Here is a 19,939-nt window from a genome sequence, read left to right as displayed (position 1 = left end):
ACCAACCCAAACCAATCCAAACCAATCCAAACCAACCAAACCAATCCAAACCAACCAAACCAATCCAAACCAATCCAAACCAACCAAACCAACCAAACCAACCAAACCAACCAAACCAACCAAACCAATCCAAACCAATCCAAACCAACCAAACCAATCCAAACCAACCAAACCAATCCAAACCAACCAAACCAATCCAAACCAACCAAACCAACCAATCCAACCAATCCAAACCAATCCAAACCAACCCAAACCAACCAAACCAATCCAAATCCAATCCAAACCAACCAAACCAATCCAAACCAACCAAACCAACCAAACCAATCCAACCAATCCAAACCAATCCAAACCAAACCAAACCAATCCAACCAATCCAAACCAATCCAAACCAATCCAAACCAATCCAAACCAATCCAAACCAACCAAACCAACCAAACCAACCAAACCAATCCAAACCAACCAAACCAATCCAAACCAATCCAAACCAATCCAAACCAATCCCAAACCAACCAACCAATCCAAACCAATCCAAACCAATCCAAACCAATCCCAACCAATCCAAACCAAACCAAACCAACTTTCAAACCAACCAAACCAATCCAAACCAATCCCAAACCAATCCAAACCAATCCAAACCAATCCAAACCAACCAAACCAATCCAACCAACCAAACCAATCCAAACCAACCAACCAAACCCAAACCAATCCAACCAATCCAAACCAATCCAAACCAATCCAAACCAATCCAAACCAATCCAAACCAATCCAAACCAACCAAACCAACCAAACCAATCCAAACCAACCAATCCAAACCAACCAAACCAATCCAAACCAATCCAAACCAATCCAAACCAATCCAAACCAATCCAAACCAATCCAAACCAATCCAACCAATCCAAATCCAACCAAACCAATCCAAACCAATCCAAACCAATCCAAACCAACCAAACCAATCCAAACCAATCCAACCAATCCAAACCAACCAAACCAACCAAACCAATCCAACCAATCCAAACCAATCCAAACCAACCAAACCAACCAAACCAACCAAACCAATCCAAACCAATCCAAACCAACCAAACCAATCCAAACCAATCCAAACCAATCCAAACCAACCAAACCAATCCAAACCAATCCAAACCAATCCAACCAATCCAAACCAATCCAAACCCAATCCAAACCAATCCAAACCAATCCAAATCCAACCAAACCAATCCAAACCAATCCAAACCAATCCAAACCCAATCCAAACCAACCAAACCAATCCAAACCAATCCAAACCAATCCAATACCAATCCAAACCAATCCAAACCAATCCAAACCAATCCAAACCAACCAAACCAATCCAAACCAACCCAAACCAACCGAACCAACCAAACCAATCCAACCAACCAAACCAACCCAAACCAATCCAAACCAACCCCAACCAATCCAACCAATCCAAACCAACCAAACCAACCAAACCAACCAAACCAATCCAAACCAACCAAACCAATCCCAAACCAACCAAACCAATCCAAACCAATCCAAACCAATCCCAAACCAATCCAAACCAACCAAACCAATCCAAACCAACCAAACCAATCCAAACCAATCCAAACCAACCAAACCAACCAAACCAATCCAAACCAATCCAAACCAATCCAAACCAACCAATCCAACCAATCCAAACTAACCAACCAATCCAAACCAATCCAAACCAATCCAAACCAATCCAAACCAACCAAACCAACCAAACCAACCAAACCAACCAAACCAATCCAAACCAATCCAACCAATCCAAACCAATCCAACCAATCCAAACCAACCAAACCAACCAACCAATCCAAACCAACCAAACCAACCAAACCAACCCAAACCAACCCAAACCAATCCAAACCAATCCAAACCAATCCAAACCAACCAAACCAATCCAAACCAACCAAACCAACCAAACCAATCCAAACCAACCAAACCAATCCAAACCAACCAACCAATCCAAACCAATCCAAACCAACCAAACCAATCCAACCAATCCAAACCAATCCAAACCAATCCAAATCCAATCCAAACCAATCCAAACCAATCCCAAACCAATCCAAACCAATCCAAACCAATCCAAACCAATCCAAACCAATCCAAACCAACCAAACCAACCAAACCAATCCAAACCAATCCAAACCAACCAAACCAATCCCAAACCAATCCCAAACCAATCCAAACCAATCCAAACCAACCAAACCAATCCCAAACCAACCAAACCAACCAAACCAATCCAAACCAATCCAAACCAACCAAACCAATCCAAACCAATCCAAACCAACCAAACCAATCCAAACCAACCAACCAAACCAATCCAACCAATCCAAACCAATCCAAACCAATCCAAAAACCAATCCAAACCAATCCAAACCAATCCAAACCAAACCAATCCAATCCAACCAATCCAAACCAATCCAAACCAAACCAACCAATCCAAACCAATCCAAACCAATCCAAACCAAACCAAACCAAACCAACCAAACCAATCCAAATCCAATCCAAACCAATCCAAACCAATCCAAACCAATCCCAAACCAATCCAAACCAATCCAAACCAACCAAACCAATCCAAACCAATCCCAAACCAACCAAACCAACCAAACCAACCCAAACCAACCAAACCAATCCAAACCAATCCAAACCAATAACCAACCAATCCAAACCAACCAAACCAATCCAAACCAATCCAAACCAACCAAACCAATCCAAACCAATCCAAACCAATCCAAACCAATCCCAAACCAATCCAAACCAACCAACCAATCCAAACCAATCCAAACCAATCCAAACCAATCCAAACCAATCCAACCAATCCAAACCAACCAAACCAACCAAACCAATCCAAACCAACCAAACCAATCCAAACCAATCCAAACCAATCCAACCAACCAAACCAACCAATCCAAACCAACCAAATACCAATCCAAACCAACCAAATCCAATCCAAACCAATCCAACCAATCCAAACCAATCCAAACCAACCAAACCAATCCAAACCAACCAAACCAATCCAAACCAATCCAAACCAATCCAAACCAACCAAACCAACCGGCAAACCAATCCAAACCAACCAAACACAATCCAAATCCAAACCAAACCAATCCAAACCAATCCAAACCAATCCAAACCAATCCAAACCAATCCAAACCAACCAAACCAACCAAACCAATCCCAAACCAATCCAAACCAACCAAACCAACCAAACCAATCCAAACCAATCCAAACCAATCCAAACCAATCCAAACCAATCCAAACCAACCAAACCAACCAAACCAATCCAAACCAATCCAAACCAATCCAAACCAATCCAAACCAACCAAACCAATCCAAACCAACCAAACCAACCAAACCAACCAAACCAACCAAACCAATCCAAACCAACCAAACCAACCAAACCAATCCAAATCCAATCCAAACCAACCAACCAATCCAAACCAATCCAAACCAATCCAAACCAATCCAAACCAACCAAATCCAACCAAACCAATCCAAACCAATCCAAACCAATCCAAACCAATCCAAATCCAATCCAACCAATCCAAACCAACCAAACCAATCCAAACCAATCCAAACCAATCCAAACCAACCAAACCAACCAAACCAATCCAAATCCAATCCAAACCAATCCAAACCAATCCAAACCAACCAAACCAACCAAACCAATCCAAACCAACCAAACCAACCAAACCAATCCAAACCAACCAAACCAATCCAAACCAACCAAACCAACCAAACCAATCCAAACCAATCCAAACCAACCCAAACCAACCAAACCAATCCAAACCAACCAAACCAATCCAAACCAACCAACCAATCCAAACCAATCCAAACCAACCAAACCAATCCAAACCAACCAAACCAACCAAACCAACCAAACCAACCAACCAACCAAACCAACCAAACCAATCCAAACCAACCAAACCAATCCAACCAATCCAAACCAACCAAACCAATCCAAACCAATCCAACCAATCCAAACCAATCCAAACCAAACCAAATCCAACCAACCAATCCAAACCAATCCAAACCAATCCAAACCAACCAAACCAACCAAACCAAACCAAACCAATCCAAACCAACCCAAACCAACCAAACCAATCCAAACCAAACCCAAACCAATCCAAACCAATCCAAACCAATCCAAACCAATCCAAACCAACCCAATATCCAATCCCAAACCAACCAAATCCGCCAACCAAACCAATCCAAACCAACCAAACCAACCAAATCCAATCCCAAACCAACCAAACCAATCCAAACCAACCAAACCAACCAAACCAATCCAAACCAATCCAAACCAACCAAACCAACCAAACCAAACCAATCCAAACCAATCCAAACCAATCCAAACCAATCCAAACCAATCCAAACCAATCCAAACCAACCAAACCAATCCAAACCAACCAAACCAATCCAAACCAATCCAAACCAACCAAACCAACCAAACCAACCAAACCAATCCAAACCAATCCAAACCAATCCAAACCAATCCAAACCAATCCAAACCAATCCAAACCAATCCAAACCAACCAAACTAATCCAAACCAATCCCAAACCAACCAAACCAATCCAACCAATCCAACCAACCCAAACCAATCCAAACCAACCAAACCAATCCAAACCAATCCAAACCAATCCAAACCAATCCCAAACCAATCCAAACCAATCCAAACCAACCAAACCAACCAAACCAATCCAAACCAATCCAAATCCAATCCAAACCAATCCCAAACCAAACCAAACCAATCCAAACCAATCCAAACCAACCAAACCAACCAAACCAATCCAAACCAACCAAACCAATCCAAACCAATCCAAACCAATCCAAACCAATCCAAACCAACCAAACCAACCAAACCAATCCAAACCAATCCAAACCAACCAAACCAAACCAAACCAATCCAAACCAACCAACCAACCAATCCAAACCAACCAAACCAATCCAACCAATCCAAACCAACCAACCAAACCCAAACCAATCCAAACCAATCCCAAACCAATCCAAACCAACCAACCAATCCAAACCAAACCAATCCAAACCAATCCAAACCAATCCAAACCAATCCAAACCAATCCAAACCAATCCAAACCAACCAAACCAATCCAAACCAATCCAAACCAATCCAAACCAATCCAAACCAATCCAAACCAATCCAAACCAATCCAAACCAATCCAAACCAATCCAAACCAATCCAAACCAATCCCAAACCAATCCAAACCAACGCAAACCAATCCAAACCAACCAAACCAACCAAACCAATCCAAACCAATCCAAACCAACCAAACCAATCCAAACCAACCAAACCAATCCAAACCAATCCAAACCAATCCAAACCAATCCAACCAATCCCAAACCAATCCAAACCAATCCAAACCAATCCAAACCAATCCAAACCAACCAAACCAATCCAAATCCAACCAACCAACCAAACCAATCCAAACCCAATCCAAACCAATCCAAACCAACCAAACCAATCCAAACCAATCCAAACCAATCCAACCAATCCAAACCAATCCAAACCAATCCAAACCAATCCAAACCAATCCAAACCAACCAAACCCAACCCAAACATAACCCAAACCAACCAAACCAATCCAAACCAATCCAAACCAATCCAAACCAATCCAAACCAATCCAAACCAATCCAAACCAATCCAAACCAATCCAAACCAATCCCAAACCAATCCCAAACCAATCCAAACCAATCCAAACCAACCAAACCAATCCAAACCAAACCAAACCAATCCAAACCAACCAAACCAATCCAAACCAACCAAACCAATCCAAACCAATCCAAACCAACCCAAACCAATCCAAACCAATCCCAAACCAATCCAACCAATCCAAACCAATCCAAACCAATCCAAACCAATCCAAACCAACCAAACCAATCCAACCAAACCAATCCAAACCAACCAACCAATCCAAACCAATCCAAACCAATCCAACCAATCCAAACCAACCAAACCAAAACCAAACCAACCAAACCAATCCAACCAATCCGCAAACCAATCCAAACCAACCAAACCAATCCCAAACCAATCCAAACCAATCCAAATCCAACCCAACCAATCCAAACCAACCAAACCAATCCCAAACCAATCCAAACCAATCCAAACCAACCAAACCAATCCAAACCAATCCAAACCAATCCAAATCCAATCCAAACCAACCAAACCAAACCAAATCCAATCCAAACCAACCAAACCAACCAAACCAACCAAACCAATCCAAACCAATCCAAACCAATCCAAACCAATCCAAACCAACCAAACCAACCAAACCAATCCAAACCAATCCAAACCAACCAAACCAAACGCAAACCAACCAAACCAACCAAACCAATCCAAACCAACCAAACCAATCCAAACCAACCAAACCAATCCAAACCAACCAAACCAATCCCAACCAACCAACCAATCCAAACCAACCAAACCAATCCAAACCAACCAAACCAATCCAACCAATCCAAACCAATCCAACCAACCAAACCAATCCAAACCAACCAAATCCAATCCAAATCCAATCCAAACCAATCCAACCAATCCAACCAATCCAAACCAACCAAACTAACCAAATCCAATCCAAATCCAATCCAAATCCAATCCAAATCCAATCCAAAACCGAATCAAAGATCGTTTCATCAGGGAGTACATTCTTACATTTAGCAGCAAAATGATGTAGCTTTAATATGCCTACGGAAAAATTTGGCAGCACATCCTGTATATTGGCGAACGGATTTTTTTTCATAAAGTAGGTGTTGAGTCTGTGATAACAAATTAGTGCAATCATATTTGTTGACTGTGGAAGCAAAGTTCAGGAGGGTGGGAAACAAGAATTCCTGAAACCAACGAAGGTAATTCAATACTATGGATAGCAAGATTGCTTACGAAGAATTTTTGTCACTGTTTCGCTTCCATTAGTGTGTGCTAATAAAATAGGCAGAGCTATGCGTTAACACGTCTTTATTGAACGGGAGATTAGGTAGAAGTAACAGAAATGAAAATTTTATTATCCATGGCATATTGCGTTTCTAACAATTAAGTTGCTATTAGTAACATGTTGATCGGTTGCCAACTCAACACCTCCGCTCAACCGAATAGTCCTAGTTTGTTTCGCAGATATTCGAACGGTCCTTTAGCTAAGCCCTTTGTAAAAAGATCAGCGACTTGCTCGGATGTTGGCTTGTAGAGTATTTTGAAGAAACCATCATGAATTTTCTCTCGAATAAAGTTGTATCGAATGTCGATATGTTTCATTCGTTTGTGATCCCTTGGTTCTTCAGCAATCCGGATGCAAGCTTGATTGTCCTCGAACAGTGGTATTGGATGAATGAATGCAACTCCAAGCTCCTCGAGCAGATTCTTGAGCCAAATGGCATCGCATGCAGCTTGACTCAAAGAAATGTACTCGGCTTCCGTTGATGAAAGTGACACAGTTGCTTGTTTTCATGGTCATCCACGAGACGGTACTTCCAAACACTTGAAAAACATTTCCGGATATTGATCGACGATCATCTGTGTCATTGCCCCAGTCGGCGTCGGCGTATCCTATAAGCGGCTGTACTTCTTTTTCCTGACGATAAACCAAACATAGATTGATGGTTCCTTTCAGGTAGCGTAATATGCGTTTCAAGTGACACCAGTGGACATCAGCTGGAGCAGATTGAAATTTGCTAAAGAAATTCACAGCAGCACTTATGTCTGGTCGCGATGTAAGTGCCAAATACATCAAGCAACCTATAAGTTCCCTGTACGGCTTGGTTGTTAGTTCTTGATGTTTTCTACTTTCCAATTTTAAATTAGATTCCAACGGAGTTGCCACAGGTTTGCAGTCAGCCATGCCGAACTTTTGAAGCAGATCAGCAATATATTTAGGTTGGCTTATTTTCATGGATCCTACGCTACGGTTTCGGTCTACCTTAAGTCCAAGGAAAAACTTCAACTCACCCATATCGGACATCTCGAACTGCTTCGAAAGTTTTCGCTTGAGTCTATGCACTAGGTTTATTTCGTCCGAGACAAGGATGATATCATCGACATACAACAGAAGGTAAACGACAGATCCACCCGTCCTCAAGTAGTACAAACAGGTATCCACTCCGGAGCGCTTGAAACCGAGCGTTGTTACAAAGGAATGGAATCGATTATTCCAGCTCCTCGGGGCTTGCTTTAGGCCATACAGTGCTTTCTTGAGACGACAAACGAGGCTTGGATTCTTGCAATCGAGACCTTCGGGCTGTCGCATAAATATTTCTTCCTTCAGCATGCCGTTGAGGAAAGCAGTTCGAACGTCCATCTGGTGGACATGGTACCCCTTCTCGTTCGCCACCGCCAAAAGTGTCCTTACTGTGGTGATTTTAGCTACAGGTGCGTACGTCTCATCAAAATCGAACCCTTTCCGTTGCAAATAGCCTTTCGCAACCAACCGCGCTTTGTAGCGATCAACATTTCCAGCTTCGTCACGCTTCACCTTGAAAACCCATTTGCATTCTACAAGGTGTTTTCCCGCCGGCTTCTGAACGAGTTCCCACGTATCGTTCTTCCGGATTGATGCTAGTTCACTATCTATAGCGGATTTAATGATCCCAGTCGCTTCGCTTTTTCAGTTCTTCAATGGTTGTTGGTAAGTCCTCAACAAACGCCTCCGCATTCAATGCGAAAGCCATTATTGCATCACCAACAGTTGTTGAATCTTTAGAAGAACCTGCGAAACATTCACTGCCAGTATTTGTTTCAAAACTTGTAATGAAATCTAAAACTTACCAGATTTTGCGCTCCCGTTCGCTTTGCCTTGTGGACGCTACTGCAGGGCAGTTTCCACTATCTGATTGCGAAGGAGCGCGCCGGTTGCTTCCTCATATTCTTCATCGTCAGCAGATTCGCTATCCCTGAACGATTCGATCTCGGTAAAGCTGGATCCAGAGGAACAGCAGTGACTTCATCCACAACAGATTCGCCAGTGTCGTTTTCCGATTCGTAGAATACACGTTCTGGTTCATGTCTCTGCTTCACTTTCTTACTTTCGTCGAAGATAATATCCCGGGATGTAAAAACTGTTTGCTTCCTCGAATCCCAAATTCTGTATCCGTTAGTGGTGTATCCTACCATTACATTCTTTTCGCTTCTTGGATCCAGTTTCCCACGCTTCTGCTTTGGTACCCAGGTGAAGGCAGTTGAACCGAAAACACGCATCCTATCTACGTTCGGTTTTCTTTTGTACCACATTTCATATGGTGTCTTTCTTTCTTCCAGAGCAGCTGTTGGACTTCGATTAATAATATAGGCAGCAGTGAGGACAGCTTCACCCCACATACTCTTCGGCAAACCAGAATCTTGCAGCATGGATCGAGACTTGTCTAACAGAGTGCGATTTAGGCGCTCCGCCACACCATTCTGCTGCGGACTATACGGAACGGTTGTCTCCATACGAATACCTTCCGTGCGGCAAAAGTTCTTGAACGATTTTCCAGTATACTCCCCGCCATTGTCGCATCGGAGTCTCGACACCCGTGTACCAAAGAAAGACGTTACCTGTGCACAAAACTGTTCAAATTTTTCCTGCACCTCATCCTTCGATTCGAGCAAATAGACCATCGTAAAATGGCTGTAGTCGTCCATGAATGACACATAATAGCGCTTACCGTTCCACGTTGTAGGAATGAACGGCCCACACACGTCAGAGTGGATGAGCTCCAACATTCTAGATGAACGTCTATCTATTGCGTTGTTGAACGGTTGTCTTGTTTGTCTACCTTCCAGGCAAATTTCACACAAACACCGATCAGGCCAATCTTGAATTTTCGATTCCGTCTCGATCATCTGGTGCTTCCATAGGCTCTTCAGGTTCGACTCCCCCAGGTGGCCATACCGTCGATGCCATAATTCAAAGTTTTCATTCTTCGTTGTCATTGCACTTGCTGAATTCTTGCTGTCACGGTAACAAATATCCAAAGCATAGAGTTGGCCTGATCTATGCCCCACGCACACTACTTGCTTATCCTTCTCGATGGTCACTCTTCCTCCAGCAATCGTTACGCGCATCCCGTTGTCTTCCAGCCGACGGACGGAAAACAGATTGCACTGCAACTCAGGCGCGTACAGAACATCTTTAATTACCGATGGCCGCTTCTTACCATCGACCACCATATTTACACGGATAGTGCCGGCAAATTCTGCTACGATGATTTGTCCGCACTTGGCTACTGAAATCGACACTTTCCGAATCAGCGGATGCAGTTCATCGAACAGACTCTTGTCTTTTACCATGTGATCTGTCGCACCCGAATCTAGAAACCACTCGATTCGCTTGCTCGATATAATAGTAGGCGCCAAGAATACACTGTTGTCCGTGGTAACAATGAATGAAATTTCACTTTCGCATGTGGCATGTGCCTTAGCTTTGAATTTGCGGTTAACCTTTGCATTCAATTTTGAATTTCTTTCGCGGCTCTTACCATCTGTCGGTCGGTAATCGGGACACTCTATGCGCTTATGACCGAATCTTCCACACTCGTAGCATTTAAAGCCGCTGTTCTTTCCAGCAAACGCCGACTCACCTGTGTTATCCTCTGTGTGATTCATTTGGTTCGCTCGTTTGGCTGATTCGTCTAACAACCGCTTCTTCACGTATTCTAATGTTAGCTGGTCCGGTTGGATGGTTTCCAAAGCCGTAATTAAAGCATCGTACGATTTCGGCAGCGACAGCAATAACTGGCAAACGACATCTTCCTCCTCGATTTTGACACCGGCTGCTTTCATTTCTCGTAGCACTTTCTCGAACTGCAGCAGGTACACTTTTACCGCATCTCCCTCTTTCAAGCGCAGCTCTTGGAACTGCTTCTTCAAGAACAGCTTTCCGGCAATTCCAACACGCTCAAACGAGTTCTTCAGAGCGTCCCATGCTTCTTTCGCTGTCTTTTTGTCCTTCACGTAGTCCAACTGATCCTCTGCTATTCGATGAATTAGTAAGTTTTTGCACTTCCGGTCTCTAGCCTTGCGCTCGTCGAGTTTTTGCTTCTTCTCCGCCTTGACAGCCGCTGTGTCTTCTGGAAGCTCCTTCGCGTAATCCTCGTCCTCAATGGCATTCTCCAGACAGTCCAGCAGGTTCTTGTCCTCCATCAAAACTTCAATTCGGAACTTCCAGTTACCGAAATTGGTTCCATCGAACAGCCACAGCTTTTCTTCTCCCATTCTATCGTGTATTACTTATTTAAAAGATAAATTACTAGGCCCATAATCTAATAAAATAGGCAGAGCTATGCGTTAACACGTCTTTATTGAACGGGAGATTAGGTAGAAGTAACAGAAATGAAAATTTTATTATCCATGGCATATTGCGTTTCTAACAATTAAGTTGCTATTAGTAACATGTTGATCGGTTGCCAACTCAACATGTGCTACGTGTGGGGCGTCGGTGTCGCAGCTCCAGCGGTTGAGTGTCATCTCCAAATGAATATTGATGTCGATACCACGAAGTGTCTACCACTAGATAGTGTTGCTTCACACGAATTGTCAAACTGATTAATGATTCCGAAAACACGGTGGAATCTCTTTACTTTCCACCACCCCCACAAACCTATAACTAACTTATTGATACGAATGGTCTCGTTTGTTTGAGTTTAATTTATGTCGGCGAACAAACAACCAAGGAGAGAATGGTTTTGCCTTCCGTGAAACTGGATCCGACAATTTACCAGTCTGGGGAATGTGATTCTCTGGTTTCATTGCACTGTTGAATCCCGGAAAAGATGTAGCTTTACATACCAAATAATGACAATAAATAGCTTTGATCATGTTGATTAGACACTTCAATCCTAAACAAAACATCCCTATCTACACGTTTCCCTGGCACTTTTTGTTGGACCATCAGATAAAGAATATGGTACACCATCCAAGAGGGAAAATTAAATTTTCTGGCTTTCCGCCCGGAAGCGTGACTCCACTCCATCCGATGGAACGTGATTTCATTTCACCGCTTATTGGCCTTTTTGTTTCCCTGCCTCGGTGTTGATGCCTGAGTTAACTTACCCCCATGAAGTTCTTCAATATGCGGAACCGAGTCCGGGAGCGTTTGTCGATGGCTGCGCATCCACTCAGGTCCAGTGATCCAGCGTGCTTTCCCCGCTGGTGCAGTCCATTCGCTGGGTAGTTTGCATAGCAGTAATTGTTGTTATTGCTGCTGCAGCTGGAAAAGCGTTTTGATGACGAGTTGGGTTGAGTGCTGCTGGTCGGTGGGTTTGCTCCTGTTGGAAGGAGGTAACAACTGGTTTCCTGGGTTTGCGTTGGAAGAATAGTGGATTTCGTGCCGGTGCCAGAGGGGAATGAATTCAACGAAAAGGTGGTAGCGTTGGTGATTTGCACTGAAATGAAAGACAATTTGAAAGTTTTCGAGATGAGTTTCAACATACAGGCAGAACAAATTTCATTTCAAAACGTTTTAAATTGAAGCTGGAATGATGCAAATTATAGTTTTGGCTGATTATGATCTATTATAAGCGATGTGTTGCCTTTTTCGTACAACAAAGTATCATTACACTCTACGATTTTTTCTATGGAAGTCTTTATAGATCCGCACTGTTATATCAATCGATCCGCTGCTACATCGTTTCGATCCCTTGGCGGTCGTACAGTAACCATTCTGGCACGAATTGCAGACTGACTTTGCCCGACGTCGGAAGTGGTCTATCAGTTATGGTGAAAGAAACTTCCGCACTGATGGTGGCCTGACCCGACTACCGGCGGCTATCACTGCGGACGCTTCAACAGGTGGGGTTGCACAGGTGGTCCAACAGCTATAGTGGTGGCCTTCTCCATCTACCCTGCAGCTCCGACAGTATTTGCGTTACGCGGCTGCTTGCCGCATTTCACGTGGCTTCTTCGTGACACATTCGCTATACAATGTTATCCACCCTTAGGGCAGGCATTCCTCTATGCACTTCCGCAAACATCGAACAGTTGAATTTCACGTGCTCTAAAGCATACCAAAAGCTTATTTCAATTATATCTGCCCCAGAGCCCGCCATGTGCAATGAACGAGAGGGGAATTTGCTGACAGACAAGACATGGTAGCTGCCAGGCGGAAGAAGATTTTGTTGAACGGTGAAAACGATGGTGTAGTAAGGAGCAGAATGGACATAGTTGGCGACATGAGCTGAAAAATTGTTAAGCTGCTGGAAAGGATGAGCTTCTCAAACTCGGAAGTGAGCAGCTGGGTCGATCCACCACATTATTCGGAAAACATTGAAGGTTGAAGAATTGTCTATCGGCTGGATGGCCTCGAATGCCCAATCTATAGATAAGGGAACAGACTAGAGTGTGAAAATTACAGTGGGATCACCCTTCTCAACTCGCCGTATAAAACTCTGTCTCGTATTCTGTTTAACAAACTGATACCGCTTGAGGAGTTCTTCGTCAGCGAATACCATATAGGTTTTCGTGAGGGCCGTTCAACGATGGATCAGATGTTTATGTTAATTGATTTCAAAGCAGCGTACGTTTCAGTTAAAAAAATGAGATGTAGCAGATAATGTGCGTGCATGGTTTACCGACTTGATAGCTCGAAATCAAGTATTCGAATTGCAGACGAAGTGTCAACCTTGTTGGTGATCTTAGACGCATTAAAGCAAGGTGATGCACTTACGAATTTATTGCTGAACACTGCATTCGGTGGGGCGATTGGGAGATCTGGCGTGCAGAGGAACGACACTATCGTCACACGCTCGCATAGACTCCTGGGTTTTGCGGACGACATCGACCTCATTGGAATCGATCGCAGGGCAGTAGTGGAGGGGGAGGCTTTGTTCCATTGAAGAGGTAGACGGCGAGTATAGGCTTAACCATTAACTCTACCAAGACAAAGTACATGGCTGCGGGTAGAGATAGAGAAGTGCTTAATGGGGATGTGTTTGAAGTTGTTGAAGAATTTGTTTACCATGGAACGCTTGTGACATTTGACAAGAACGTTTCCCGTGAAGTGAAGACGTATTGCTACTGCGAATAGGGCCTTTTACGGATTACGTAACCAGCTTGGGTTCCGCAACATGCAGACGGAAACGAAGTTTGGTTTATACAAAACTCTGATTCTACCAGTGGCCCTTTATGGACATTAAGCATGAACGTTAAAAGAGCCGAACAGGAGAACTTTCGGGGTTTTCGAGCGAAAAGTGCTGCGTACAGTGCTCGGAGTAGGCAGCAGGAACTATGTCCAAGGGCTTGACGATCTTCCCAGGCCATCTGCGAGTTGTGGTGCCTGTCTAGGATGTGGTGAGGTTTGACAGTGGGCCCTGTTAAGCCTCTATAAAAAGCTGCATGTATCCGCAAGTAGGCTCCGCCAAAGCGACCGTGTGCCGCTCAAAGCGCACAAGCCCAAGTCCTGGTGTTAGGTGGGACGCTAAACAGCCTTGACACGAAGGCCCTCCGATGAGACAGGAGGTTTTCGCCCAATACGCCGCCTTTAAAAACAACCATTACGAACGACATAGAAGATAATACGACTCGATATAATCGGCAATGACCTAGGCGAAGAATAAAGGATCACGATTGAAAGCTTGGAACATCGAACTGGAAGTCGCTAGGCTTCGCAGGTTGGGAAAGGATAATCTACGATGAATTACATCCCCGCAACTTCGACGTCGTAGCACTGCTGGAGATTTGCTGGACAGGACAGAAAGTGTGGAAAAGCGGGCATCGAGCGGTTACCTCCCACCAAAGCTGTGGCCAACGTGTGATTGGGTGGCAGCCTATCAACGCAGGGATGTGCAAGCTGAGGATGGAAGGCCGTTTCTTCAACTATAGACGAATTTCGCGCCAACCCTTCTATGGGGCTGGCAGCACCATCTCAGAATCGAATGAAACTTGGTGGACATAAAGATATGGTATTTCTAAGCCACTCTGCATACTTAGTTTTTCAAAAATTGTCAAGAGTAACATTTGATGAGGGCCTAATTTTTTTTCATGGATTTTTTATAAATCGATGTAACTCTAAAATGACAAGACCTACAAAAAAGTGTTGTATGGCGGACTGTCATGAAATTCCCAGAAGTTTTTTGGAAAAATATCCAAAAAATAAAATACCGATTCCTACACTGAAAAAAATTAGTTTTAAAAATTAAAATCGATATTACAAAAAAACCTCATCTCAGAAATCGATGAAATTTTTTCTGCGGATAGGTATTTTAATTATCTAACTTTTCTGGGAATAATGTTCCTGTGACATATTTAAGGAAAAAAAGTTTTTCTAACAAAAACTTTGTTCATGTCCATATTGCGTGAAAATTTATCAGCGTGTTCTATGCCTACAGCGCCAAATATAGGTTCAGCAGCCTATCATCAACCAACGACACATTTTGGACGTATAAAAATTTGTTTGGGAAGCAATTTAGCATAATCTAACATAATTGTGGACCAATATTTGAAAAGAGTATATGTTTTATTTGACTTTTTGTATCGAAGTAACATAAAAACAATTACAAAAAAATAATTACTTTGAAAACGGGCAATGTTGCCGAAACGAAACTGAAGTGATATTTGATTGTAATAGTGGAGAAGAAGATGTTGTTTTTTAGCAAAGGCTAACCACTGAACGGTGTAATTTAGAAACCGTTATAAAGCCTGTAGATGATTTTGTATCGCATTTTATTGAAAAAATTGATAAACTTATAACTTATGGCATTATTTGCAAACAACAATACACTTGTACTGTTCGATTTCTCTGAAAATTATTCATTCATTATCCAAAATGCTGCTCAAGGTTGGAATAATTCCCAGGCAACAATACATTCATTCGAAGTTTACTTTAAAAGAAACGGTTAATTAGAAAACGTAATGACCAATAACACAAAAGCTGTTCACTTATTCATTTCAATATTAATTGACTTTTTGAAACAGTCGATCGATTTTACAAAAATTACTTTTGTGTCTGGGTGAGCTGCAACACATTATAAAAATAAAAGGAACTTTGCAAGTCCATGTAATTTAAATTCAAAACATGGCTTAGAAGCAGAATGGCACTTTTTTACAACATGGCACGGTAAAGGCCCTTGCGAAGCTATTGGTGGCACTCTCAAACGAATGGCAAAACGAGCAACTCTTGCCAAAGATTATGGAAATACTATCAAGACTCCTCGGGAGTTGTCCGAATGGACGAATGGGCACGTTTTCAATCAAACAAAAATATCACTATATTACATTTCTGTTATATCACGAATGAGCAATACCGCCATCGGGGGTGGCAATGGGTCTGGGGGTGAGAATGGGTCATCGCTCTTACCGCGAGCATGGAGGGCGTAGAGCAAAATCGTTCAAAAAGGTCTCTTATATTTTTGTCTTCTTGTCCTCAGATACATCCATTCTACAAGCTAAGTAATTGAAACAGTGACCCATTCTCACCCCCATTTGACCGATTGTCACCCCCGACGACGGTACTCAACAAGAGTTTGATGAACTTTTCAAAAAAGCAAAAACTATAATTGGCACACAAAAGCTTCATTCTTTTATACCAATCGCTCATAATAAAATCCTGGCTAAAAATATTCCAACTCAGATGAAGACCCAAAAGTCTTTGAATTGTTCGACTAACTTTACAAATTAATGAGTATTCAAGTAGAAATAAGAATTAAATGTAGTAACATATAAAATTGAAGAAAAAATTAAAAAACTGCGAAAAATTTATTATTCTTTAAATGTGCGTTTACCGGAAATCCCCCTAATGAAATTACCTACCGAGCTTCATCGTTTGGAATCAAAATGTTTATCTGATTTAAAAAATCGACCTCCAATTTTTTTTGTCAAACCAATTTTAATCTTTACATTCATTAATTTATTTTCTCGGTGAACGAAACGCTCTTTTATGTTTCAGACTTCATAGTTCAGACAAATTTACAATAGTCCATCAAACATCACAATTTTGTAAATCTGGTCATTTGTGTGTAACATTGATATAAGCAAAATATACGCCCTTTCCAAATGTTGGTCCACATTAATGTTAGATTATGCTAAATTGCTTCCTAAACAAATTTTTATACTTCCAAAATGTGTCGTTGGTTGATGAGAGGCTGCTGAACCTATAATTGGCGCTGTAGGCATAAAACACGCTGATAAATTTTCACTCAATATGGACATGAAAAAAGTTTTTGTTAGAAAAACTTTTTTTCCTTAAATATGTCACAGGAACATTATTCCCAGAAAAGTTATACAATTAAAATACCTATCTGCAGAAAAAATTTCATCGATTTCTGAGATGAGGTTTTTTGTAATATCGATTTTAATTTTAAAAACTATTTTTTTTCAGTGTAGAAATCAGTTTTTTATTTTTTAGATATTTTTCTAAAAAACTTCTGGGAATTTCAGAACAGTCCCCCATACAACACTTTTTTGTAAGTTTTGTAATTTTAGAGTTACATCGATTAAAAAAAATCAATGAAAAAAATTAAGCCCTCATCAAATGTTACTCTTGACAATTTTTGAAAAACTAAGTATGCAGAGTGGCTTAGAAATACCATATCTTTATGCCCACCAAGTTTCATTCGATTCTGAGATGGTGCTGCCAACCGCTGGTCGAGTTGGCGCGAAATTCGTCATAGCATCATCATCGTGCACAGCCAACACGAAGGGAGACTCGACGATGAGAAAGAAGCGTTCTATGAACAGCTGGAGCAGACATACAATGCCCACTGCGGGACGTCAAAATCGTCTTCGGTGACATGAACGCTCAGGTAGGGAGGGAGGAAACGTATAGACCGGTCATCGGACCGGATAGTCTGCATTAGGGCTTCCATTTTTCCCGGGAATCAACTTCCCGGGAAACGGGAAATGAAATAATAATTTCCCGGGATTTCCCGGGATCCCGGGAAATAAAAAGAACTCTCGAAACTAATTCAAAATCGTAGTTTAAATTTTGTCGTAAAATATGGTTTTGAAAATATACATTCGACATCAGGGAGGCTTGCTATTTTGTCCTCAAATGATGAAAGAGTTGTTGAAAGCCTGAGAAAGTTTTTGTTTAGTTCGAAAATCGTTAACTCCTTCTACAAAACGTTCGCCATGTCATAAGTATCAGCATCTGCTCTGGCTCAAGAGTAAGATCTGCAGTGTCCTGATGAGCTCCACTATGTGCTACTTTTCTATAATTTTTTGAAAACTTTTTCAGGTTGTATCCGATTTTTTCCAGTTTTTGGACAACGACGGCTTCGAGAGATTCTCTTCTATTATCGCATGAATTATTCTTATACTCGACGACTTTTTTTTAGTGCATAGAATCTTCTGGTCAATTTTGAAGGATAAACTATTTTTATTCATGTACGTCCACTTGAACACATATTGTATTTAAAGCAGATGAATGAAATATTTGAAATGAGAATTCTTCCATTCGAAATAAAAAAGAGCTCTCAGGCGAGTGTTTGATTGTCGTACTTTAATGATCCTGACTATAACATTTTTTTCAGTTAAACTTTGCTTGAAATCCCAAACAGCACGCATCAAATTGCAAAAGTTTTGCGAGTATTTGTTGTAAGACAGTTGTGATGATCGCATACTAAAGACCTAAAATCTGTTTTTCCATCAAGATCTGTTAGTTCACTAATATTATAAAATACTCAAATGAAATATTTCCGAAATATCGCAAAATACAAACAAGTCTTCGAAATATGAGTTTGTTCGAATCTGTTCTAATCGAATCAAAAAGGATTGAAGGTCTTGAAAAACCTTTGACAATAATAGGACAAACCTGCCAAAGCGGTCACTGCTATTGCCTGAATATCTTCGAACATTGGTAGCTCTGCTGTTTCACCACAGAAACTAAATTTTTATTTCGACTTCACAACGCTTACCGACGCTTGAAACTACTGAATAAACGAACGATAGATACAAACTGGTTCTTTGTCTCGCCTCTCTTCAACACGTGTTGGAATGCACCGTATGATTCTGTAACATTTTCAGTTATAACTTGAATTCTTAAACTTCAAAAGTGAAATAAATAGTTAGATGATGCTAGTAAAAATGTAATTGATACCCCCAAAATCCGTTAACATCAAATTAAAAAAACAAGACAATTACAGTAATATCCCGATTTTATCACCCCCCTGGTGAATTTTGGGGTGATAAAACAGGGTATGTGACAAAATTGGAAACAAAATATTTCCATTTTTTTAAATTTATTCCACAAATATGAATTAAATGCGTGAACGGTACCCGTTATTTCTTGTCGGGATTGCTTACAGAATATTTCCCAGGTACTCAGAAGTCGTTCGTAATAAACTACAGACGGTGAAAGTTATTTCATGAAAATCAATGTTGTTTGTGGTATTATTTACGAAAATAAAAAGAATGACAATTTTTTTTGGGGTGACAAAATCGGGTCGAAAACGTGACAAAATCGGGACGTGATAAAATCGGGTCGAAAACGTGATAAAATCGGGGGTAGATAAAATCGGGGGTAGACAAAATCGGGGAGTGACAAAATCGGGTCAGTACTGTATTACAAAATATTTTGGTATGCTCATTTCCCGGGAAATTCGGGAAACTGATACATAAATCCCGGGAATCGGGAATCCCGGGAAATATGATTTCCCGGGAAATCGTTTCCGGGAATGGAAGCCCTAGTCTGCATACTAAGCATATGCGGTATTTCGAAAAATTTCGTTTCAGGTGGTTCGAAACGAAATTCCGCGGAATTTCGCGGAATTTGAGCATGGCGAAATCTGATTTATTGATTTTGTTTCGTTTCGTAAAATTACAAAAATTTCGCTAGAAAAAACTAGCTTCTAACGAAATTTAACGGAATTCCGCGGAATTTCGAAACAAATTTAAACTTCAACCATACTTTATATTATCAAATATTTACGCTTACTATATAACCTCATTCTTAGTCGACAAATTCGTATGTAGTTTTCTTCTATATGAATGCAGAAACGATCATGT

The 19,939-nt window shown here is 41.4% G+C and overlaps 1 protein-coding gene across 5 annotated transcripts in view; it reads right to left on the bottom strand.

Annotated features, from left to right (window-relative positions):
- The window catches only part of LOC134207625 (muscarinic acetylcholine receptor M3-like), a 132,567-nt gene that overhangs the window by 22,470 nt on the left and 90,158 nt on the right, over positions 1-19,939 (bottom strand). For all 5 annotated transcript variants that reach the window (XM_062683366.1, XM_062683362.1, XM_062683364.1 and 2 more), the window contains exon 5: positions 12,053-12,384. In XM_062683366.1, coding sequence (XP_062539350.1) covers positions 12,053-12,384 — 332 coding nt within the window. The remainder of the gene's footprint in view (positions 1-12,052; positions 12,385-19,939) is intronic.

Source organism: Armigeres subalbatus, chromosome 1, assembly GCF_024139115.2.
Source record: "Armigeres subalbatus isolate Guangzhou_Male chromosome 1, GZ_Asu_2, whole genome shotgun sequence".
Classification (NCBI taxonomy): domain Eukaryota; kingdom Metazoa; phylum Arthropoda; class Insecta; order Diptera; family Culicidae; genus Armigeres; species Armigeres subalbatus.
This window is presented reverse-complemented; position numbering and strand designations above follow the sequence as displayed.